A 25957-nucleotide genomic window follows, 5' to 3' on the forward strand; every position below is an offset into this window, starting at 1 on the left:
CAGATACATTAGGTCAAGTTTATTTATTTTTTTTAAAACAATTTTTAGTTAAAATTTTTATTTTGAAAACTGTAGACTCCCATGCAATGGTAAGGAATAGCACAGAGAAATTCGTTGTATCCTTTACGGTTTCCCTTAATGGTAACATCTTGCAAAACTATAATATAATATCACCACCAGCAATCAATGTTGATACAATCCACCCATTTTTATTCAGGCTTCACCAGCTTTTCTTGTACTCATTTGTGTGTGTGTGTGTGTGTGTGTGTGTGTGTGTGTGTGTGTGTGTGTATTTAGTTCTCTACAATTTTATCACATGTGTAGGTTTGTGTATTCACCACCATGTCAAGATATGGCCATCACAACAAAGGTCCCTCCTTTTGCCCTTTTATCACCACAAGTATCTCTCTTGTTCCTCCTCCCGCCTCGCCCTTCTCTCCTACCCCTAACCCTTGGCAACCTCTAATCTGTTCTCCATTTCTAAAAGTTTGTCATTTCAAGAGTGTTATATAAATGGAATCGTACAGTACTTAACCTTCTGAAGTTGGCTTCTTTCACTCAGGTAATTCTCTGGAGAACTGCACATGTTGTTGTGTATATATCAATAGTTTATTCTTTCTTTTTTTTACTTTATTTATTTGGCTGCATTGGGACTTAGTTGCGGCACGCAGGCTCTTCGATGCTGCATGTGGGCTTCTCTGTAGTTGTGGCACGTGGGCTCTAGAGCACGCGCGGGCTTAGTTGCCCCGCGGCATGTGGGATCTTAGTTCCCCGACCGGGGATCGAACCCACATCCCCGGCATTGGAAGGCGGATTCTTAACCACTGGACCACTAGGGAAGTCCCAGTTTATTCTTTCTTATTGCTGAGTAGTATTTCATGTATGGATTGACCAGTTTGTTTAGCTGTTAACCCAATGAAGGACATCTGGGTTGTTTCCAGTTTTTAACTACAGTATTATGAATAAAGCCGCTATGAACATTCATGTGTAAGAGTTTGTGTGAACCTAAGTTTCTACTTCTCTGGCATAAATACCCAAGGGTACAATTACTGGGTTTAACAGTTGTTTAAAAAAATCTTCATTTTACCAAGTTTATCTGCTTGACTTATGGACAATTGAGAAAGACTTTAAAGTTGATTTATCGATTTATGTATTTTGAAGCTATTTTATAAGATGCAGGCAAATTCAGAATCTGTAACTTTCTATCTGTAAAATTAGAACCCCAGCTCCTGGGATAGTGGTTCAGGAATCCTACTGGGCTACTAGGACCAGAAACTCCACAAGATGTAGCGGTCTGAGCCCTCTTTAACTCTGTGGCAATAATAGTGTGGTGTCTGTCATAGTTACGGAGAACATGAGAAGATTAGTCTGCAGTTGTGCATCCTTTTGATAGTAGACATTTCATTACTTTGATGGTCGTCCTGAAGGCAGGAAGTGAGCATACTATTTCGCCCACAGATGTCCCTGGAGGAGAGGAAGTGGAGGAGGACGGCTTCCCTTTAGCTGAGGTGCTGGCTGTATATGCTGGGACCTGGGAGCCTGGCTTGAGAAATCTGGTGTGTTTGTTTATTTGGCATAAACTGACAAGAAAGTTCTCTTTCCTGTGGAGTTGGCATAGGAGAAGAGATGCTACAAAAATATGAGAAGGCAAAGATGAGCCCTGCTAGGAAATCTCTCCCCCCTTGAAGTTCTTTTGCATTTGTGCCAGCTCCACCCTGGAGAACTTACTCCCCAGGCAGGCAGAGGTCAACTCATCCATCCCCCTGCCTCTGGGTAGCCCTGCCCCAAGTGCCTCTGACAGTCACACCTTCACATGTGAGCTTCTTCTCTGGTTGCATCTGTTCATCTTCCCAGCCCAGTTCTTCAGGCTCTTACACCCTGGCCCTCAGGGATCCCTCTTCCTTGAGCTCATGGTACTTACTGTTCTCTCAACACCAATTTAGCAGAGCTGCCTGGAACCACCCCCCAGGAGAGCAGGGCACTCAGCCGGTGTCCGTTTCCCATCGCTGCTCTAATAAGTTGCCGCCAACTTAATGGATTAAGACAACAGAAGTTTGCTATCTTACAGTCTTGGTCAGAAGTCTGAAACGGGTCAAAGTCAAGGTATGGGCAGAGCTGTGTTCCTTGTGCAGGTTCCAGGGGAGATTGTGTCCCTCGCCTTTTCTGGCTTCTCCAGGCTGCCCTCACTCCTTGGCTCGTGGCCCCTCACAACTCCAACCTCTGCTTCTGCACCCACCTTCCCTGACCCTGACCCTCCTGCCTCTCATGTAAGGACCCTCGTGATTAGACTGGGCTTCCTGGGACAATCTAGGATAATCCCCCATCTCAATATCTTTAACTGAACCACATCTGCAAAGTCCCTTTTGCCCTGTAAGTTGACATTCACAGGTTTGGGGGACTAGGGGGAGGATGTCTTAGGGCAATCACCTGGTTGACTGTACCCATTCTTCTCTTCTCAAGCCCATGGCCCTCTTCAGGCCCTCACTGTGCCTCTTCTGGAAGAGTCCATTAGCCCCCTGACTGGTCTCCCGTGTCCATCCAACCCCCCTACAATCCCTTTCCACTGCAGCCAGAGTGTTTGGCCCAGAGTCTACTGGAGAAACACAGACCCTTAACCCTGACTCAGGGTCCTTGACGAGCTGTCTTACCACTTTTTCTTGTCTTATCTCTCACTAGTTTCCTTCACATGCATTAACTACCAGCCTGTTACGGCACTGATTTATTCTAACATGCCCAGAGCTTGCCTGCTTCTATGCTTTTACTTCTTTCTTTGCATCTGAAATGCCCTTTGCCCTCATTTTCACCTGGCACAGTCCTATTTGGCCTCATCATCAAAGGTCTTAAAATGTGGATGACCGTTGACCCAGAAATTCCATTTCCACGTATAGGAATTTCATACTATGGAAGTAATCCTGAGGGTTGTGCATAGATACCGTTTCAAAGATATTCATTGCAGCATTGTTTTTTATTTTACTTTATTTATTTTGCAATGTTTTTTTAAAAATTTTTTTTATTCAAGTATAGTTGATTTACAATGTTGTGTTAGTTTCAGGTATACAGCAAAGTGATTCATATATATATATATATGTATGTATATATTCTTTTTCAGATTCTTTTCCATTATTGGTTATTACAAGATATTGAATGCAGCATTGTTAACAAAAAGAAAAAAGTAGAACCAACCTAAATAAACATCCAACGATATGGAGCTGGTTAAATTGTGGAATAACAAGAAGTGAAATACACAGTGAACAAAAATCCAAACACCCGGAAGTATTAATGCGTTGAAAAACACTTACGATATATTCAAAAGCAGATTACAAAACCCCTGCATAGGAAGATTTTATTTAAAAATTCTATTACATATACATTGAACAAGACGGGACAGCAGCATCCTAAACTGTTGATGGTGGCTGTTTCTGGGTAGTGGGATTATGGGTGATTTTTATTTTCTTATTTTTATTTGTCCATACTTTTTCTCCCCTACCATGACCACATGTTACTTTTAGAATAATAAAAAAGCAATTAAAACTATTAAAACGATCATTCTACCCACCCTACCCAGGCCAAGTCAACCCTGTCCCTCCCTGAAGCCTTCCGCAGCCATCATCCTGGATGAACGTGAGGGCTCTGTCCCTTGACCCCCTCGCACTGTTTGAAGCTCTTAGCACGCCCCCTTTGTCTGTATTTAAGAAGTTGCTACAGAGCAATGTCTGGATGTGGGGCTTCACCTCCATGGTGTGAGGCTGCAGGGCTGCTCTGCCCTGGGGCGGTGCCCCCGCTAGAGAGGGGTGCGCTCAGAAATCCTGAGCTGGGGCTGGGGCTCAGGGATTTGAAGGGTCACTTTTGCCAAGGGTCCTGTGTCTGGAGACGGGGTGTCGTCTGGGAAGGCAGGCTGTTTTCAAAATTCCATTCCTGTTCTCATGGAACTGGTGGTCTGATTAGGGAGATAAGGCAACAGCACATCACATGTTATAGGAAAATACGAACATTGCCGACAGATATCATGTTGGTCCTTGCCAAGTGAGTAGTAAGAGGGCAGAGGAGGGAGAGGTAGCCACAGGTCAGGGCAGCGGAGGCGTGCTCTGGGCTGGTGACGCATCCATCAGGTCAGTGCAGTTTTGCCCCAGACTTACGTAAATGTAACCCAAACACTCGGGTAGCTCAAGGCTGCTGTGGGCCACAGTCTATAGCTTTCATTTCAAATAGCACGCTTTTATTTAAAAACTTTTTTTTTTTTAATAGATTGCGTGTGGCATGCAGGATCTTTGTTCCCTAACCAGGGATAGAACCCACGCCCCCTGCAGTGGAAGTGCGGAATCTTAACCCCTGGACTGCCAGGGAAGTCCCTCAAATAGCATGCTTTTATATACAAAGAAGTTTACAGAATTCCAGGAAAACCAACAACCTCAGTCGAAAGAGTAACTCAGAAAAGGTACCCTGGGCAGTTTTCAAATGTGTTTACTGATCAATTGCATTTAATATATAAAATATCTATTGAAACCACTGGGCTTAACCTGTCAAATGTAGAACTCGATGTCTTGGCCTCTGACTTGGGAATTTCCTGAAGACAGTGGCTCTTGTGGTGACAGCAGGAGTCTAGGTGTGCTAAGTGGAGTCCGGCATTGGAGAGTTGATCACCCTGCAGCCCTGTGCCCTCTGCTCACAGCACCAGCGCACCCTCCGCTGCAGCTGGTGGTTTACACAGGCTCCCTTCTTAGCCAATCAGGAATCCCAACTGTATTTATCTATGTTCCCCTGTATTGAAGGAAAATAGGCTTAATATTCCAGTCAAGAGTGTTACACTCTGACAAAATAGAAATTCCAGTGTCATTTAGAAATATATGGAGTCATACCTGGAGAGTCATACCAGTTACGGCTGCAGAATGACAAATGGGTGCACGACCCTGGTCTGATGTCACTGTCTGATGTCACTGTCCCCTAGCAGAGCAAACCCATGACTTTCCCTTTGCAATTTCCCCCTGAACCTCTGGTGAGTGCTTTTCTTAAACCTCTGTGTTGACAAATTGGAGAGCAGCTAACAACTTCCTCAGATTCTGAGCAATTCTTTCCTTGCGATATCAGCCCTGGATCTACTTTTTAATATTTTATGCTAATGAAGCAACACAGGGAGTTCATCAAGCATTTCCGGAGCACTTACTATGCGCCCTGCTCAGACCAGCGTACTTGGGAAATTACAGGGATGGGTAAGGCGTGGTCCGTCTTCTAGGAGAGCAAAGAGTAGAGGAGATAAGATCTAAAGAGGAAAATACAAGGCAAGATGAGTTTCCCTAGAGGCATCCAGGGTGGTTCAAAGGTAGGAGAGTGGTTTCTAGACAGGGAAGTGGGGATGAGGGGAGCAGGAAGGAGAAAAGCCTCCTGGAATAGTATACGTGTAGTAGAAAAAACATGAACTTTGCATCAGACAGCCGTGGGTTCAGAGCCGGCTGTCTTTCCGTAACACGGTGATCTTCTGCAAGTTACTTAGCCTGTCTGAGCCTCAGCATCCTTATCTCTGGGGTGAATGGCTGTTAGGAGGTGTAGTGGGTTGAATGGTGCCCCTCCCCAAAAGGTATGTCCACATTCTCACCCCTGGGACCTGTGAATGTGATCTTATTTGGAAAAAGGGTCTTTGCAGATATACTTAAGGATATCAAGATGAGAGCACCTTAGAGTACATAGATGGGCTCTCATGACAAGTGTCTTTTTAAGAAATACAGAGGGGAGACACAGAGGGAGAAGGGGAGACAGTGTGAATACGGAGGCAGGGATTGGAGCGATGCAGCCACGGCCAGGGAAGTCTGGAGCCCACAGAAGCTGGAAGAGGCAGGAAGCTCTCTCTCTTAGAGCCATTGGAGTCGCTTGGCCCTGTTGCCATCTTGATTTCGGACTGCTACAGAGCTTTGAGGGAATACACTTCTGATGTATTAAGCCACCCACTTGGTGATAGTTTGTTACTGCAGCCCCAGGAAACTCTACAGGGGGATTGAGTGTAAGAATGCATGTGAAGCATGTAGCAGAGTGCCTGGCACCAAAGGCCAAGGGAAGGACAATTAGCAGAGAGAAGGAATGGGTGGAGCGGGAGTGCCTTTTGGATGGTGAAACTGTGTGAGTGAGCACAGGAGGTGTCTGGGGAGCGAGACCAGTGGGCGATGAGTGGCGTGCATGGTGGGGTCTGGTGCCGGTGCCCATGGGGGCCCAGGAGGAAGTTAAGACTGGTCATGAGGCCGGAGAAGGAGGAAGGTCCACAGAAAGAGAGGTGGTGGGGTCTCCGGAGGCCATTGGCTGCCAGACCCAGAGGTCATGCCAACAGGCCCTGGAAGTTGCTGGGCTGCTGAACTTTAAAGAAGTCCTGTGGGAAGACTTCCCTGGCGGTCCAGTGGTTAAGACTTCGCCTTCCAATGCAGGGGGTGTGGGTTTGATCCTTGGTCGGGGAGCTAAGATCCCACGTGCCTTGTGGCCAAAAAACCAAAATATAAAAACGGAAGCAATATTTCAAATAGCTCAAACTAATTCAATAAAGACTTTAAAGATGGTCCATGTCAAAAAAAATCCTAAAAAATAAATAAATAAAAGAAGTCGTGTGGGCTTGGGAAGGGGGAAGCAGAGAGAGGGGTGCACTAAAGATTTGAAATCAGTGTTTTCTGAGCCCTCCGTAACCCCCCTGGATTCTTGTGTCACCCTGACTGTAAAGAAGGTTAGATTTAATTTGATTTAAAGAAATTAAAAGGATTTGACATGTCTTTTGCAAATGCAGGTTTCTGGGCTAAGATTCACATTCTCTGCAACAGATTTGAAGATGAATGTTTAAAACTTTTGTAGTATTTTTGGAAGGCTACCCAAGAAACTGGAGACAGTATTGCCTCTGAGAAGGGAACTAGGAGGCTGGTAGGGTGACCAACTGTCCCAGTTTGCTGAGAACTGTCCCAGTTTTAGTAATGAAAATCCTATGTCCCCAAAAATCCCTCAGTTCAGGGCAAACTGGGACAGTTGGTCACCCACTAGGGAGGAGGGGAGATTTGATTTTTCAGTGTTTCCTTTCAAACATTTTGTGTTTGTACTTTTACTTTGTACCCATGATACCTAACACCCCTCGCCCCCAGAGCATCATAAATCCCCCAAACCCCATAAAAACCCCACCATAAGTAAAAATTAAAGGTAAATGAAGAACAGAAAAAGATTCACATATTAACGTGAGGAAACAAAACTATTATTCCTAATCTCTAAGGAGCTTTTAGAAATCAATAGGAAAAGATAAACATCTCCATTGAAAATGAGCTAAAGACACTAGCCAGGGGATTTCCTTGGTGGTGCATTGGTTTAGAATCCACCTGACAATGCAGGGGACACGGGTTCGAGCCCTGGTCCGGGAAGATCCCACATGCCACGGAGCAGCTAAGCCTGTGCTCTAGAGCCCTCAAGCCACAACTACTGAGCCTGTGTACCACAACTACTGAAGCCTGCATGCCTAGAGCCTGTGCTCCACAACAAGAGAAGCCACCGCAATGAGAAACCCGTGCTCTGCAACAAAGAGTAGCCCCCGCTCGTGGTAACTAGAGAGAGACCCCACGCAGCACCGGAGAGCCAATGCAGCCAAATACATAAATAAATAAATAAATAAATAAATAAATAAATAAATAAACAAACTAGCCAGAAATTCACAAAAGAAGAAATACAAATGGACAATATTAGAAAACATCCCCCCAATATTTAAAGGGTTGAATATTAAAAAATAATCTCATACCAGTTTTTGCCAGTTAAATTACTAAATAATAGGGCTTCCCTGGTGGTGCAGTGGTTGAGAGTCCACCTGCCGATGCAGGGGACACCGGTTCGTGCCCAGGTCCGGGAAGATCCCACATGCTGCGGAGCGGCTGGGCCCGTGAGCCATGGCCGCTGAGCCTGCGCGTCCGGAGCCTGTGCTCTGCAATGGGAGAGGCCACAGCAGTGAGACGCCCGTGTACTGCAAAAAAAAAAAAAAAAAAAAAAATTACTGAATAATAAAAAAATAACTGTCTTAGTCAGCTCCGGCTGCTGTAACAAAATACCATAGAGTGGATGGCTTAAACAACAGACACTTATTTCTCACAGTTCTGGAGGCTGAAAGTCCAAGAACAAGGTGCTTGCAGATTTGGTTCTTGGTGAGGGCCTGCTTCCTGGCTTGCATATGGCTGTCTTCTCCCTGTGTCCTCATACAGTAGAGAGAGAAAACGCTGGTGTTGCTTCTGTTCTTATAAGGGCACTAATCCCTCCATGGGGGGCCCCACACTTACAACCTCATCTAACCCTAAATACCTCCAAAAGGCCTCATCTCCCTATGCCATCACGTTGGGGGTTAGGACTTCAAAATATGAATTTCGGGGGACATAAACATTCAGTCCATAACTAATAAAATGCCATAGAAGGGTAAATTGATATAGTTCTTGGCAGGATGTATATGTCTTAACAATTTTTGTGACTTTTAACCCAGTGGTTTTTTTCACATCTAGGAGTTTAGCAATAGGCCTTGTATGTGAAGATGGGTGTGCAAGGATGCTGGTCCCTCTGCTATTTGTGAGAGCAAAGCCAACGCGCTGAGGTCACTGGCATCAGGGCTTTATCTTGTAAGTGAAAATTTCAACTGTCCAGAAAACTAGAGGATAATATAAAGATATCCATGTTCCAGCCATCTTTTTATAAAAATTTATTTTTTTATTGAAGTGTAGTTGAATTACAATGTTGTGTTAATTACTGCCGTATAGCAAAGTAACTCAGTTATACATATATATATTCTTTTTCATATTCTTTTCCATTATGGTTTATCACAGGATATTGAATATGGTTCCCTGTGCTATACAGTAGGACCTCGTTGTTTATCCATACTATATACCAGTTTGCGTCTGCTAATCCCAAACTCCCTATGCAACCCTCTCCCACCCCCCTCCCCCTTGGCAACCACCAGTCTTTTCTCTATGTCCCTGATTCTGTTTCAGTTTCATAGATAGGTTCATTTGTGCCATATTTTAGGTTCCACATATAAGTGATATCATACAGCCTTTGTCTCTTTCTGACTTACTTCACTTAGTATGATAATCTCTAGGTCCACCCATGTTGCTGCAAATGGCATTATTTCGTTCTTTTTTATCGCTGAGTAGTATTCCATTGTATATATGTACCACATCTTTATTCATTCATCTGTTGATGGACATTTAGGTTGTTTCCATGTTTTGGCATGTTCCAGTCTTCTTAATGTGTTTCCATATTTGTCTTATATTTTTGGAATTATTAAGTAAATAAAACATTTACATGCACCACTCTCTGGATCCCATCTTCTCTCTTCCTTCCTAAAGGTGACCACTACCCTGAATTTAGTGGTTATCCACCATACATGTTGACTTTTCCTGCAATTAAACATATTTATAAACAGTAATATACTGTTTTATTTTACATGGTCTTTATTTAGCTTTACATAAATGCTATTGTGCTGTAGAGAGTCTCTGACACTTGTTTTATTTTCTGCTCAACATTATTTTGGGGTTTTATCCATGTTGGTAGATGTAGCCTTGATTATTATTATTATTTTTATTTTATTTTTTTTGCGGTACGCGGGCCTCCCACTGTGGTGGCCTCTCCCGTTGCGGAGCAACAGGCTCCGGACGCGCAGGCTCAGTGGCCATGGCTCACGGGCGCAGCCGCTCCGCGGCATGTGGGATCTTCCCGGACCGGGGCACGAACCCTGTCCCCTGCATCGGCAAGCGGACTCTCAACCACTGCGCCACCAGGGAAACCCAGCCTTGATTATTTTTGACTGCTGTTTGGTATTTCATAGGATGAATGTATCACCATTTATTTATTCATACTGTTGAAGTGTATTTAGTTGTTTACATGCTTGTGAACTACATTCACTGCTGCAGTGAACATTCTGTGCAAGTCGCTTTGTGCACGTAGGTGAAAGTTTCGCCAAGTGATATGCCCAGGAGTGCATGTACTGGGCCATGGGAAGAGCAACTTTAAATCTCTTAGCTATTTCCAGATTTTCCTCCAAAGTGATACACCACTTGTCCTAACAACAGCAAATATTTCCAATAGCCCCGCATCCTGGCCAATGTGATGGGAAGATAGCTATGTGGTTTTATTTTGGATTTCCCTAGTGACCAGCGGGGTTGAATGATTTTTCATATGTTTACAAGCCAAATGGTTTTTTTTCTTTTCTGTGAATTGCCTTTCTGTATCACTTATCTATTGTTACTTGGTAGTTTGTCCATACCTTAATTTTTTTTTAAAAATTAAGATATAATTTAAAAAAATAAAAAGAAAGGAAATTCCCTGTCAGTCCAGTGGTTAGGACTCAGCACTCTTACTGCCGTGGCCTGGGTTCAATCCCTGGTGGACAAACTAAGATCCCACAAACTGCATGGCACAGCCCCCCCCGCCAAAAAAAAGGTATAACAGACATGTAACATTGTATTGGTTTCAGGTATACAATATAATGATTTGATATTTGTAAATATTGTGAAATGGTCACCTCAATTGGTCTAAGTAACATGTTAACATCTACCACCACACATAGTTACAATAACAACTTTTTTTCTTGTGATGAGAACTTTTAAGATCCACTCTCTCAGCAACTTTCCAATACTGAATACCGTATTATTAACTGTAATCACCATGCTGTATAATACATCCCATGACTTACCTATTTTATAACTGGAAGTTTGTATTTTTGACCCCCTTCACCCATTTTGCCCACCCCTTAGCCCCTGCCTCTGACAACCACCAATCTGTTCTCTGTTTCTATGACCTTGGTTTCTTGTTTTGTTGTTGTTGCTGTTGTTGTTTGTTTTTGTTTTAGATTTCACGTATAAGTGAGATTGTTCACGTATAAGTGAGATCATTCACGTACAAATGACATCATTCACGTATAAGTGAGATCATTTACATATAAGTGACATCATTCACATATAAGTGACATCATTCATGTATAAGTGAGTTTTTGTTTCAGATTTCATGTAGAAGTGAGATCATTCACATATAAGTGACATCATTCACGTATAAGTGAGTTTTTGTTTTAGATTTCATGTATAAGTGAGATCACGTATTTGTATTTCTCTGGCTTATTTCACTTAGCATAATGCCCTCAAGTTTCATCCCCATTGTTGCAAATGGCAAGATTTCCACCTCTTTATGGCTGAATAATAATATTCCATTGTATATATACCACATTTTCTATATCCATTCCTCTATCAATGGATATATCAGTTGTTTCCCTATCTTGGCTACTGTGAATGATGCTGTAATGTACATGAGGGTGCAGACATTTCTTTGAAATAGTGATTTAATTTCTTTCAGATATATACAGGGAAGTGGGATTACTAGATCATATGGTAGTTCTATTTAAATTTTTTTGAGGAATCTCCATATTGTTTTCCACAGTGGCTCTCCCAGTTTATATTCCCACCAACAGTGCACAAGTGTTCTCATTTCTCCACATCCTCACCAACATTTATTATTTTTTACCTTTTTGATAATAAAAACTTATCTTTTTGATAATAGCCATTGTCCATTTTTATTGACGATTTAAAATTTGAAATTGTCTGAACTATTCTTAATCTTTTGCTTTCCACAAGGATTTTGTATCAGCTTGTCTAATTTCATGAAAAACCCTGTTACATTTTGATTGGAATTTCATTTAATTTATACACTAATTTGGAGATAATTGGCATCTTTACAGTCCTGTGATTTCAGTAAGTATGAACACAGTGTATCTCCCTGTTGGGTCTTCTGTTATTCCTTGCAATAAAATTTACGATTTTCTGCATAATGGTTGTGTGCAGATTTTATTGTATGTATTCTTAAGAATTATTTATTCTTAAGAATAATTTATTTTTATTATATTCTTATTGTATTTATTTTTTGTTGTTTTACTAATAGGGTCACTTTGTTGTTTTACTAATAGTGTCACTTTAAATATTACATTTTGTAATTATACAGGAACATAATAGATTTTAAAGGTTAATCTTATTTTAGCAAACTGCTGAACTCTAATAAAATTCTCTTATGTAGAATTCTCTGGAATTTTTTCTACATAGACAGTCATATCTTTAAATAATAACTGTCTTGCACTTTTTTTTTTTTCTTTTGCTGTACCACACGGAATGCAGGATCTTAGTTCCCTGACCAGGGATCAAACCTGTGCCCTTTGCATTGGAAACACAGAGTCTTAACCACTGGACCATCAGGGAAATCCCTCTTGCTGTTTCTTTTTGAAGCCATATACCTTATATTTCCTTTCCTTTTCTTTTTTTTCTTTTTTTCTGTACTGACCTGGACATCTGATCCGATGTTGACTAGCAGCGATGATACTGAGCATTTTTGTTCTGACTTTTAAAGGGAAAGTGGCTTATATTTTTACCATAATTGTGAGGTTTGCTCTATTACTCAGGTCAAGGACACTCCCTTCTTTTTGTGGGTTACAGAGATGTTTTTGTGTGCTTGTTTTCCATAAGTGGATGTTGTTAATTTTTACCCAAAGCTTTTTCCACCTTGCCTTATAATTCAATAATTTTTTTCTTTATACATTTCGAGCTGATATTATGCAGTGCACATAATTATAGCTTCCTGGTACATTTCTCTTTTTATCTTCTTTGTATCCCCTTTGTCTGTAATAATGACTTTTTTTCTTAAGGTCTGTTTTGTCTGATAGTAGTATAATCAGCTGTCTCTTGGTTATCATTTGGCTTTTCTGTTTTTTTTTTCCTTGAAGTATTGTGTCTTTATGTTTTAGGCCTAGCTCTTAAACGTTGCTAGATGTGTGTCATCCAACCTGATAATCTGTTTCTTTTTACTGTTGACTATCATTGTTTGCATTTTTGCTATCTTATTTTATACTATTTGTCGTGCTGTTTCTTTGTTTTCTCCTGGGTGAGTCTAGATTTCTTTGCTGCCAGCTCCCCACCCTCCACCCCTCAATGGTTTGGAAAACATACATTCAATTCTATTCTTTTAGCATCCTATCTTAAAATTTGACTGTGCATTCTAGCCACCGCAAAGTCTACAGTTACCACCTCTTTCTTTCTTCTGAGCAATACAAGGACCTTACTACACTTCCACTCTCATCACCCCCTCCCCCCACCATCCTAGGTGCTATTGCTGTCTGGTACTTTGGTTCCATCTTATTTTTTAACTCTCCAGTTTATCCTTATTATTGTTATTGTTTTGTGCGAATCACTGCCTGCTCCTCTATACCCCCATATTTACCAATTTCTTTCTTTATCTTTTCCTCTGGCATTTTCTTCTTCGTGGGTTTAATTTTCTTCTTCCTGAAGTATCTTCTTGAGTAGTTCTTTCAGAAAGGACTGTTAATAATAAACACACTGCCTGTTTTCTGAAAAAATGTTTCTACTTTCCCCAATCTCTGAATGATAATTTAACTACCTAGTTAACCCCCTCACACACACGCCTGACATTAACCTTCATGTGCTTCTTCTAGACTGCCAGGGTCTGAACCTCTGTGCTCAAGGCCCAGAGTATTGAGGAGTTAATGAGCCCAGGAGCAGCCCTCGACAGTTAAGGACCAGTGTAGGGTATTTTAGAAATACCTCTGCTTTCTTGACCCAGGAGTGGGATAATTCTGTGGCATGTGTCTTAACCTTTCTCCTAGACTTTCCTCGTGGATGAAGCTCAGCTGACCATGTGGTGACTGGCTTAATAAACACCTTTTATTGGCTGTTCTCCCTTCCCCATATCATATCTCCACTTGCCTGCCAGTGTTTCCTGCTTTCCCAAATAAATTATCTGCACTAAAATTCTCAGGGCCTGCTTTGGGGTTGGGGGAGGGAGTGGCATTCAAGCTAAGGTAGCGTGGATGGGAATCTACATTGAAGGACATATTCTCAGTACTTCTTTTTGGATCTTCTCCTTCTATCGTTTTTCATCTCCTTATAATTTCCTAAACTCTATCTTCCAGCAAATTTTTCTTCTGAGATGTCTGGTGTTTGTACTGGAATTTTAGAAATTAATTTACTATATATTTTCACTTCTATAAGTTCTTTTTTAAAAAATTTTTTATTGGATTATAGTTGTCTAAAAGTTCTTTTTCAAGTCTTCCTCTTCTTTTCTAGTGATGTCTTATTCTTTTGTTTTCAATTCCTGCTCTTTAGTCTATGATTTCTTTCTTTCTTTTCTTTCTTTCTTTCTTTCTTTCTATTCTTTCTGTGTTGGGTCTTCGTTGCTGTGCACGGGCATTCTCTAGTTGCAACGAGTGGGGGCTACCCTTTGTTGTGGTGTGCGGGCTTCTCCTTGCCTTGGCTTCTTTTGTTGTGCAGCACGGACTCTAGAGCGCAGGCTCGGTAGTTGTGGCGCATAGGCTGAATTCCTCCTTGGCATGTGGGATCTTCCTGGACTAGGGCTTGAACCCGTGTCCCCTGCACTGGCAGGCGGTTTCTTAACCACTGTGCCACTAGGGAAGTCCCTAAACACCTGTTTTTAATTTTCCTGAGTATATACCTAGGAATGGAATTGCTGGGTAATATGGTATTTTATGTTTAACTTATTGAAGAACCACCAGACTATTTTCCGCAAGAATTGCACCATTTCACATTCTCACCAACAATGCACGAGGTGAGGGATTCAAGTTTTCCACAGTCTCTCCAACACTTTTCGCTTCTTACTATATCCATCCTAATGAAGTGTGAAGTGGTACCTCGTGGTTTTGATTCACGTGTCGCTGATAACTAATGATGCTGAGCATCTTTTCATGAATTTTTTGGCCCTTGTGTATGTATATCTTCTTTGGAGAAATGTCAATTCAAGTCTTTTGCCCATTCTATTCGGGTCATTTGTCTTTTTCTTTTAAATTTATTTATTATTTATTTATTTTTGGCTGCATTGGTTCTTTGTTGCTGTGCGTGGGCTTTCTCTAGTTGCAGCAAGCAGGGGCTACTCTTCATCGCAGTGCGCAGGCTTCTCACTGCGGTGGCTTCTCATGTTGCGGAGCACAGCCTCTAGGCATGCGGGCTTCAGTAGTTGTGGTTCACGGGCTCTAGAGCGTAGTTGTGGTGCACAGGCTTAGTTGCTCCACGACATGTGGGATCTTCCCAGACCAGGGCTTGAACCCATGTCTCCTGCATTGGCAGGCAGATTCTTAACCACTGCGCCATCAGGGAAGCCCTAGCTGTGCTTCTAAGGAACATTTGTTGGGACTTCCTGGTGGTCCAGTGTCTAAGACTCCATGCTCCCAGTGCAGGGGGCCTGGGTTTGATCCCTGGTCAGGGAACTAGATCCCGCATGCTGCAACTAAGAGGCACATGCTGCAACTAAAAGAGCCCATGTGCTGCAACTAAAGATCCTGGGTGCCGCAACTAAGACCCAGTGCAGCCAAATAAATAAATATTAAAAAAGGAAAAGAACATTTGTTATATTTAACACAGCATTTCGAGATGTTTTGTAGTAGGTGGATTTTCAGGTTATCTAGTAAAAAGAAAAGTTTGAAATGGAAATCCTTAAGTGGCTTTTCTGCTATATCATGCTAATTCTGCCTCTTCTGCCACTTCTTTCTTGGGAACATCTTCCTCTCCTGGGGCAGTAAAGGGAGTGGTGGGGTGTGAGGGGTGTGCATGGGGTGGGGGAGGTTGGGGACAAAACGTTTCCCAGACTCTTAGGGCAGGTGCCATGACATGAGAAGCAGCAGTGTGGGCTTCCTCACTGAGATGTGTCTTAGGCTGCCTGTCACAGAGCCTGGGGTCCCAGCATGAGAGTCCCCATCCTCCTCCGTTTTATTGGCTACCTCTTTTAGCAAGAATTAGTTTAGCAGTTGATTGAGAATTAGGCTCCAGGGAATTAGAGGTTGCGAAGAAAGATTGGTGTGTGTGGTGTGTATGTTTGTGGTGTATGTGTATGTGATGTGTGGTGTGTGTATGGTGTGTGTGTTGTGTATATGGTGTGCGGTGTGTATGTGGTGTGTGCGTATGTTGTATGTGATGTGTGGTGTGTGTATGGTGTGTGTGTGGTTCATGTGGTGGCGTGTATGTGTGTGTATTGTGTGTGTTGTGTGTGGTGTGTATGTGGTATGTGCATGTGATGTGTGATGTGTGTATGGTGTGTGTGTGGTGTTTGTGGTGGTGTATGTGTGTGTGTATGGTGTGTGGTGTGTATGTGGTGTGTGTGTACGTGATGTGTGGTGTGTGTATGGTGTGTGTGGTGTTTGTGGCAGTGTATGTGTGTGTGTTGTGTATATAGTGTGTGTGTTGTATGTATGTGTATGTTGTGTACATAGTGTGTGTTGTGTATATAGTGTGTTTGTGGTGGTGTATGTGTGTGTGTTGTGTATATAGTGTGTGTTGTGTGTGTGTGTTGTGTATATGGTGTGTGGTGTGTTTGTGTGTGTGTGTGTGTGTGTGTGTGTGTGTGTGTGTGTGTGTGTGTAAGGTCAGGGAGGAGTGAGGGCAGCAGAGGTGGTTGGAAGTGTCTTCGGGAAGAGTTCTAGCATCTGACGGTCCAGCCATCATTTCAGAAAGGCCTGGAATAGTGACCAGGCCCCTCATCTTTAACTTGGCCATTCTCTGGCCAGGACCCACACTGACAGTTCCCATCAGGGCTGGAACCGGATCACTCGCACCTAGCGGGACAGGATGCATCAGCTCTCTCCTTCCTCTAAACACGGCTGCTAAATTGGCTCAGGCTGAGGTGTTTTTCCGAACTTCCCTGGAGTCTGGCCCTGGAAACCGGATCCGAAAGTTCAGTTGCTCCAGTCTGGATTCTTCCCTGGCCTGCACTGGCCTGCCCCGGACAGCCAGCCTTCCTGGTCCTGCCGTCTGTGGGGCACTGTCTGAGGGGGGACCTGCGCCTGTGTAGGGGCGCCAGGAGGGCCAGGCAGCTCCTTAGGGCAGCTGCTAGGAAGCCTCCCACCAAAGCGTTCAAAGCCTTATCGCCTTGGAGGTGTTTCTAATACCATTTCCGTTCATTGTTTCCTCTCGGTCATTAGGAGGAGGCCTGTCCCCTGTGGTGGCAGCTCACAGCTATTGTGGTGGGAAAGCGGGGCTGACGGACGTCACAGCTTGGGCTTTATCTCCCCTCGGCCCAGGGTGTCCACAGCACGGGGGTCACTCACCAGCAAGACAGTCCCAAGCCACGGAAGGTCCTGGAGAGCATGGCCTAGGGCTGGCGGCACCACTGCGGAGGCTGAGTTTCCCGAAGGACCTTGGGGTCACCCGCAGTCCCCATTTGCAGGGGAAGGTATGGTCTTTGGGGAAGAGGGCTGGCTCGTAGTGGGAGGAAGATGCAGGACTGATCCTCACCGCTGGGGAGCTGGGGTTCTCCATCCCTGGACTAGCTTGCAGGGTGATTCACAGCCAGGGACCCTCTAACGCTACCTCTTCCACTTGCCTCTGGAGGTCCTGTGGCTGCCTACGCTACTGCCTGGGCTTTACTGCTTGTAATACTTGACCAGATGGGACAGGAATGAGCTCTGCCCTCACCTCTGGGTACCTTCTGGAAGCAGCCTGATGTACCTGTGTGTTGGGCACCTGCTCCAAGACCAAGCCTTGGCCATATCAGACATTAGAGGGTTCCTTCCACAGATACATCATGGATGGGGTTTTCCTCTCCCTTGTTTGGCTGGATGGGGCAGTGGGTGGTAAGGGAGCTCCCCACCCCCAGGGAATCTCAGGTGACAGACTGCACTTAATCTTGCAGCTTTTGCAGAGGAGGGAGCTGTGGCCGGGGCCCTAAGGGACTCGGAGTATGCTGGGCCAGCCAGGGTCCGTTGTCGTTTTCTGGGGCGGCCACACCACAGGGAACCTTGCCCACCACCCAGGGTTGCTAGACTCCTGTCTATTTATCAGATCAACTCAGCAAATGTTGCCTGAACACCTCCTGGGTGCTGGGCACTGTGCTGGGTGCTGGGATGGGGATGAGAGAGGAGTTGGTGTACATTGTGGGTGATTGCCCAGAAAGCCTGGTTCCTGAGTGTTCTCAAAGCCTGGTGCCCATGGTAGGAGCAGAAGCAAGACAGTTCCTACGCCCCAGTTTGCTGCCGAGCATGAAAGGATGAAGAGGAGGAGGGAATGAGGTGCCCCCGGCTCTGAGCGGCCGCGGGAGCTCAAGGGATGACACCTGGGGGCGGGTGGAGGCCAAGGCAGGGCTTTCCTCTCTGTGTGCAGCAGGGACCACTGTTCGGGGAAGGATGCCCGGGGTCCTGGATCACAGTGATTGTTACTCTTGGGCCTGGCCACAGGCTATTTTGGGGACCAGCAGTCCATGTTTAAGGGGCAAATGAGAGTGATTCTCTTCTCTTGCTTGAAAAAAATTCCCCCTACTTCATGCATGGCCGGGAGCACATAGCAGCCACCTGTGTGGCCAGCGATCGCGAGCTCAACTCTCCTGCTTCTCCTCAGATGATCCCTGCCAGGCTCACGAGGTTGCTGCTCGCTCTGGCCCTCACCTTGCCAGGTAGGTACAAAGGTGCTGCCGCCACTCTTCACTCCTGCCTCAGGGCCATTGGGAACCACCCCCTGCCAGGGATCTGCAGGTGTGTCTGGAGCGCACCTGTGTGCCCAGCCCCACGTTCGGCTCATGCTGGGGCTGCCGGAGTCACTGGCTTCCCGGTTAATTCCTCTTATGAAGGTTCTGCAGAGCCCACTGCCCTGGACTTGTGTTTCTCAAGGACCAGGTGCCTGTAAATGTCTTCTCCAATTGGGGAACTAAGAAGCACCAGGGCCACACAGAACAGTCCTGTATGCTGGGGATGGAGGATGGAGAAGAAGGAATCCAAGACTTGGGAAGATTATTAGCTTTAGAATGGATTGTGGAGCTCATCTAGTTGTACAGGTGTACATCTGATAGTACCGATGCAGAGACTGAGGGTCGGAGAGGAAAAATGACTGCTCCAAAGTCACACAGAACCCAAATCAGAGGCCAGCTCTCCTTCACTGTACAACACTGCCCTCCTTCCCGCACTGAGATGCTGAGTCTGTGAAAGGCAAGGGGGACCCTTTTCTGATCCTAGTCTTCATTTAGATGACTAGGCCAGCAGCACCCAGCCTACTGCTCACAGGTTAGTCTGGGGCAAAGTGTGCATTCGTCACACCCTCTGCATCTTCCTGCTAGGTGTGTTCTGTGCCAGGGGATCTAGAAAACTTAGAGATTGACAGCTGTGGTTTCCACCTGCCAACACACACACACACACACACACACACACACACACACACAGTGTGAGAGCGGCAGGAGATAGCATATGACCCTGCAGGAGTCAATACTTCACAGATTCTATGTGTCAGGCACACAGGTTGATCTGTTCAGAATTCAGTATATTCAAGATACACCAGTAGATGAATGTAGAAGGATGCTCAGTACAATCTATGTACATATCAGAAAACTGGGAAACGCTAGAACCTGTACCAAATACATTTAGAGGCAAAGTATAGTGCAGCCACCAAAAATGGTTTGGAAGTATGGCCCGATACATTCTTTACACTATATTGAGAAATCAACGGGTTATAAACAGTTTGCTCCGCATGCCGACAAATGTGCCAAAAATCTGTAAGTGTATATACACAGTAACATAGAAATAAAAGATAAATGCTAAAACGTTAACTCTGGTTACTGCTGAATTTGGTTACAGATGATTTTAATTTCTTTTTGTTATTCTTCCATAGTCTCCCGATTCTCTCTAATGAGCACGCAGTACATTTAAAATCAGTGAATATATGTCATTGAAATGAATAGGTTTCCTGGAAGGCAGCTCCTCCATTATTGCCGAGTCCTGGGTCATATTCTGGGGCTGAAAGCGACAGCTTTATTGTCGTTGAGGTTGGAAAGGTCTTCCCCGGAGCCTAATTTCTAACAGACGCAGCCTCGTTTCTACCAGGCTGCAGTGGTTTGGGCTGGTGGTACCAGCTGTGCTCACGTGTGGCCTTTCCCTCCAGGGGCCCTTTGTGGAGAAGGCGCTCTTGGCAGGTCGTCGATGGCCCGATGCAGCCTCTTCGGAGGTGATTCCATCAACACCTTTGATGAGAGCATGTACAGCTTTGAGGGAAGCTGTAGTTATCTCCTGGCGGGGGACTGCCAGACACACTCCTTCTCTCTCATAGGTGAGTCGGGGCCCTGAGGGGAGGAACCCAGAGGCGGGTGGGGAGTGGGGACAGCAGAGCTCAGCCCTGGCAGGTGAGGGCCTTGGGGATTGCGGGTTGGGATTTCCTACTCTTAGGACAGTGCCTGAGCGGAGAGCATGGTGGGGAACGGCCTCTCCATGACGTGGGGATTCCCTCGGCTTCTCGCTGGGCCCCTACCCGTGGGAGCCTGGTGGATGGAGAGAGTCTTCGTGCTTCTCCAGTGGTTGAGTCTGTCGCTCTGGGTCCAGGCAATGCTCCGGAAGCCCCGAAGCATCGAGAAAATCGATGACCCAGAAGGTGGTTTTTAATAGCAAAAGCCTGTAGAAAAGGGAAGGAAGGTTGCATGTTCTCGCTGGAATTCAGAGTATCAGCTGATGTCGAGCACCTCCTGTGTTCCTGGCAAAGTGCTGGTGTCATGCCCGTGTTATCTCTGCCCCTGTGCAGCAGCTCTGAGATGTAGGGGCAGGTACCGTCACCCCCCTTCACACATGAAGAACTGAAGCCCAAGGAGGTTGCACGACCCTCCCACGTGCTGACGGATAATAAAGGAAGAGCTGGCTTTCGATCCTGGGCTTGTCAGGAAGGAGGACCTTTCTTCTGTGTTAGGGAGAGAGGGCACTTTCCAAGGCTGGGAGTGGGGCTGGAGCCAGTGATGGAACACTGTGGTTTGGTGACCTTCACGACAATTAACGAGATGTGTGTGGTGCATGAGTGAGGGACGCAGCAAAAACCAGCAAAGGCGGCGGAGTCCTTAGCCTTGGCGCGGCGGGGCGTGTGGAGGGGAGATGGCAACGGACAGACCTACACGGTTACAGCAAAATTTTTCGTGACAATAGTTATAAGGAGAGCGAGGAAAACTTTACTCAGGACGGACCAGTGCAATGGAGGTTTTGCAGTAGAGGGGAGAGATGGGCTCCACTCCGAATATAACAAAGACGAGTGGGGACTTATAGTCAGGGAGCTGGGTGTGGGCTGCTGGTGGAAAACGACTAAGAGGAAACATCAGGGATCAGGGGGAATTCTGGCTAAACCAACTTGACAGGATTCTTGCTGAAGGGAGGCCGGGGTGATACGATGTCCAGGCTGGGTTACAAGGAGTATGATCAGATACGGAGGGTAGGGGATTTTCGCTAAACTGACCCAGCAGGATTCTTGCTAAAACTGGACCAAGCAGGCCAAGGACAGAGTCCGTGGGGGCACCTAACCGAGGAGAGGGCTCGGAGGAGCCTGACTCAGGTTTGGTTATGGACAACTGGTTAGGGAGAGCATCTTGGTCAACACCCAGACCCTCACACGAGATGCAGGCTGTAGGGATCTTGGGGTGTTAACTCCATCAGTCAGGAAGGCTGGGAGCAGAACCCTCTGGGTCTACCGCTGGGCGAGGCTCTGCTTGGTTGCTGAGTGAGCTGACAGCTGGCCTTAGCTCTGGGTTCTCCTGCTTCTTTTTTAATTAATTAATTAATTTTTGGCCATGCCACACGGCATGTGGGATCCTGGTTCCCCAACCAGGGGTCGAACCCGAGGCCCCTGCAGTGGAAGCGCAGAGTCCTTACCACTGGACTTCCAGGGAAGTCCCATGGGTTCTCCTGCTTCTCTGGCTACCCCCTTCCTGCCCTGCCTTTTCCCCACCTGCCCTGCCTCTGCTGGAAAACCTATCCCAGTGTGACTTGAGTAGTCTGAACTTCACTGCAATGCCATTTCCCCTGCTCCTCCGTGAATCCCTCAGGGCAAGGACCATGTCACATTCATCTCTGTTTCCTTAGCTCCCGGGGGTCTCTGTCATCACCGAACGGGGGATCCAGGAAGCACGGTGCTCTGCTGTACCGAAGAGCTGGCTTCATGAACAGCACGTTGTGCCGGACCTTGGAGGAGGGGGTTTTGCTTGGGCAGAGAGGACCGGGAGGATGCCCCATGCAGGGGACAGCAGGAGCACAGGGAAGGCTCTGGAAAGGGTGCATGTCGGGGCCGTGCAGCCCAGTGGGGAGGTCCTTGTGCTGGGAGCCGTGGTACCCTGTTTCCAGCGCACATCAGGCTCACCTGGAGGCTGGTTAAAACAGATTGCTGGGGTCCTCCATCCCTCCCACCCCGCCCAAGGTTTCTAAGTCAGTGGATCTGGAGCTGGGCCTGAAATGTTCATTCTTAACAAGTTCCCAGCTGCTGCTGCTGGTTTGGGGCCCCAAGTTTGAGAAGCACAGGCCTGGGGAATAGTGGAGTGCAAGACTGGGTCACGGGGGCAGGCTGATGGGGCTGCGTCTTGCTGTCTGATGGGGGAGTTTGTTTCTTGATTTCGCAGGCAATGAGGGGCTAGTGTAGAGCCTCAGCAGAAACTGGTTCTTTGCCAAGATGCTTCTGAAAGGGAGAGAAGCGGGATGCAGGGTGGCCTTGGCCGTGGTAACCAGGCAGGTGATGAAAAGGACCAGAGACACCCCTAGGGCATGATGAATTGAGGAAGTCATCCTGAACTCTGAACTCTGGGGACCCGTCTTGCTTCAGAGGCACCAATGGAGGGAAAAAGCACCCCCTCACCTTCCCTGGGAAGCTGAAGGCCCCAGGTCCTTCCTCCTCAGGTGGTCCCAATGTTTATTTCCGTGGATTTCTCCACCTTAAAAGTCACAGTGCATTTGCTTTGCTTGCTTTTTAAGAGTCCACACGTGAGATCGTACAGTATTTGTCTCTCTTTGTCTTATTTCACTTAGTACAATGCCTCCAAGGTCCATCCACGGTGTCACAAATGTACCGTGGGCACCTGGGGGCATGTCTGTCAAAGTCAGGGTAACACTGACCCCTCTGCCTCACATCCACGTGGGTTGGTGTCAGAAGTCTGGCCTCTCTGGCCATCCTTCTCTGGGTTTCAGGGGCCAAGGAGGAATGGAAGGGCTCTCTAGTTCAGAGCATCTCTGTGGGATACCCCCTCTGTGTCCTCCTTTTCTTACAATTTGCTCTTGTCAAGTGTCAATTTTCTGGCAGGTAGTTGGCTTAAGTTAGGCTGTAGATCAATCCCATTTCGATGTAGAATAGTTTAATTCCCACCCAAAATCGTGCTGCTAACATCAGAGAGCATGGGCGGCTACTTTTTCTGTTTTTTAGGGGTGGGAGGGGGGTATTGGCAGGAGAGGGATAATCTGAGGAGCTGAGCCCGGCAGGGTGGGCTGGCACCGCTGCTCAGGGGGCCGGAGGTGCCAAGGGGCCCAGCACCCCTGGACGCTGCCTTTCCATCCTGCAGGCGCGGCTGTGCCCTCCCACACGTCTCTGCTCCATTGTTCTCCAATGACATCCTGTTTCCTCGCTTCTAAATCGCAAATTCCCGTTCCTCTCCCGTGAACCTTGTTCGCATCCTGGGTAAAGTGTTTGTGTCCGAGCATCAAGGGCCACCTGGTGCCAAGGCGAGGCCCCTTGTTCTGATGTCGGCTCCCGGTCCGGCAGGCTCCATCCAGGGTCCCAGGTCAAGGCTCCTAGCCGGCCAGCACGGGGACCCGGGAGTTCTGGTGGCCCCTGAGCCACCCTGCGGGATGTGGCTCCCAGAGCAGCCCCGAGAGAGCCACGGACACCCAGCAAGGTTCTGGTGAACTCCCCAGTGTGAGCCTCTGCCTCCCTATCAGTATGTGGCCAGGTCACTCCAGATCGCTGTCGTGCAGCTTTCGGACAGTGATCGCCTGCATCAGAATCACAGGAGTGGAGAATGGAGTGTTCGTTAGAAACACAGAGTAGTGACTCCCACACTCTAGACTCAGAGAAAGCACTCGGGTCTGACTCTGCTCCCAGCTGCCCCCTGCTTCCCTGAATGCTCCTCGCTCACCTGGGGGAGGCCTTGTTCCCTTACTTAGAGCCTCAGTTCCTGAATTCAAGAGGCCAGACTGGAGATGGGGCCGCGGGCAGAGCTTCCTTATAGCTCTCCTCTGGGACGGATGCCTCGCCCCTCTTCCGGCAGTTACAGGAAGTGCGGGCCTGCAGGTCTGCAGACCGTGGGAGCGTCTTCCCGCCCCGGGGCTCGCCGGCAGCTTCTTTTCTTTATTTTTGGCCGCACCTCGTGGCTTGTGGGATTTTTAGTTCCCTGAGCAGGGATTGAACCCAGGCCCTCGGCAGTGAGAGCGCGGAGTCCTAACCGCTGGACCGCCGGGGAAGTCCGTCGCTGGCATTTTCTAATGGCTCATCTTCCTAATGGCCGCACATCGTCAGATGCCCTCCTGAGTTCTGCAGGGAGGGAAGGAAGCAAATAAAACATAAGGCTGATGGAGAGTTCTCTCCTGCAGTAGTGGTTAACTGAATCCTGAGCGCTCAGACGCCCCGTTAGGTGGCTTTGTGTTACAAAGGGAGGTTTGCACTTGGAGTTAGAAAACCCTGATGTGGGCTCTGCCCGTGTTAGCTGTGTAAACCAATAGTTCTCAACCAGGGTGATTTTTTTTCCCCCAGAGGACATTTGGTTGTGTCTAGAGACATTTTAGATTGTCACAGCCTGGGGGGTGGGGTGGAGGCTAGTGTCATCTGATAGGTAGAAGCCAGGGATGCTGTTAATTATCCTACGTGCACAGAGTGGCCACCACAACAAAGAAGTATCTGGCCCGCAGTGTTGATAGCGCCGAGGTGGAGAAAGCCTGTTGTAAACTTGGGCCTCAGTTTCTCCAACTGTAGAATGGAGTCAGTATAGATCAGTGTTTTGCAAACTGAGTCACAACATATGGGTCATAAAATGAATGTAATAGTTGTAACCAGCATGAAAAAAAATTACGTGGAACAGAATAGAAGACATCAGAAAGTACCAGAGCGCCTGGCACAGGGTTAGGGTAGGAATGTTATGTGAACTGTGTATGTTGCATGCGCTGGGTCATGAAGTTACTGGCATTTTTACTCCACTTGCTGGGCAAAAATGTTCTTTTTTTAAATTTTATTTTTTATTGAAGTATAGTTAAATTACAGTGTTGTGTTAATTACTGCTGTTCAGCAAAGTGACTGTTACACATATGTATTCTTTTTCATATTCTTTTCCATTATAGTTTATCACAGAACTATATTGCATATAGTTCCCTGTGCTCTACAGTATAGGACCTTGTTGTTTAGCCACTCTCTATTTAATAGTTTGCATCTACTAACCCCAAACTCCCAATCTTTCCCTCCCCCGACCTCGAACACCACAAGTCTGTTCTCTATTTCTGGGAGTCTGTTTCTGTTTCTTAGGTAGGTTCATTTGTGTCGTATTTTAGATTCCACGTATAAACGATATCCTATGATATTTGTCTTTCTCTTTCTGACTTACTTCGCTTAGTAGGATAATCTCTAGGTCCATCCATTTTGCTGCAAATGGCATGATTTTATTCTTTTTTGATGGCTGAGTAATATTCCATTGTATATATGTGCCACATCTTCTTTATCCATTCATCTGTCGGTGGACATTTAGGTTGCTTCCATGTCTTGGCTATTGTGAATAGCGCTGGTATGAATATAGGGGTGCATGTATCTTTTTGAATTATAGTTTTGTCTGGATATATGTGAGCAAAAACGTTTCAAAGCCACTTGTTTAGATGGCCTCCAAGCTCCTTCATGCTGCCACGGTTTGCTTTTCTGAAGTCTCCTTCCAAACCTCCCCTTGCTGCCCCTGCCTTGGGGGTGGAATTCCACAGGGTCCTGCAGTTCTGTCCTCACTGAGGGTCCCGATCCCAGCACCTCTACCCCCACCTCCACCAACAGGCTGCTGCCTTACGCAGTGCTGGGCTCTGGGTGCTCCTGGCAGGCTCCTCAGCTTCCCAATGCCATCGCTCCTGGGACCATGCAGAGCCCACCCTTCACATGCTTAAACCAGCCCCTGGTCTGAGTTCCCAGTCCTGTCATCACTCACCAGCTGTGTGACGATGGGCAAGTGACACTGAGTGTCAGCT

The 25957-nt window shown here is 46.4% G+C and overlaps 1 protein-coding gene and 1 long non-coding RNA gene across 5 annotated transcripts in view; one reads left to right on the plus strand and one right to left on the minus strand.

Moving 5' to 3' along the window:
• Window positions 1–3798: 3798 nt before the first annotated feature.
• On the minus strand, window positions 3799–8184 carry LOC141275908 (uncharacterized). Its single transcript, XR_012324551.1, has 3 exons — window positions 8090–8184; window positions 7745–7963; window positions 3799–3937 (listed from the first exon to the last, which is right to left on the minus strand). It is a non-coding gene; the product is annotated as an uncharacterized lncRNA (long non-coding RNA).
• An 8586-nt stretch (window positions 8185–16770) lies between these two features.
• VWF (von Willebrand factor) overlaps window positions 16771–25957 on the plus strand; it is a 137189-nt gene continuing 128002 nt past the window's right edge. For 2 of the 4 annotated variants that reach the window (XR_012324549.1, XM_033867160.2), the window contains exons 1-3: window positions 16963–17211; window positions 18372–18426; window positions 19902–20066. Coding sequence is in view for 3 of the 4 variants with exons in the window: in XM_033867160.2 (XP_033723051.1) it covers window positions 18372–18426; window positions 19902–20066 (220 nt within the window). In the remaining variant the exon portion in view is untranslated. Of the gene's footprint in view, window positions 17212–18371; window positions 18427–19901; window positions 20067–25957 lie in introns of all 4 variants that reach the window. The other 2 variants (XM_033867156.2, XM_073789125.1) reach the window with 2 other exon arrangements.

The sequence above is a fragment of the Tursiops truncatus genome, chromosome 11 (assembly GCF_011762595.2).
Source record: "Tursiops truncatus isolate mTurTru1 chromosome 11, mTurTru1.mat.Y, whole genome shotgun sequence".
Taxonomy (NCBI): domain Eukaryota; kingdom Metazoa; phylum Chordata; class Mammalia; order Artiodactyla; family Delphinidae; genus Tursiops; species Tursiops truncatus.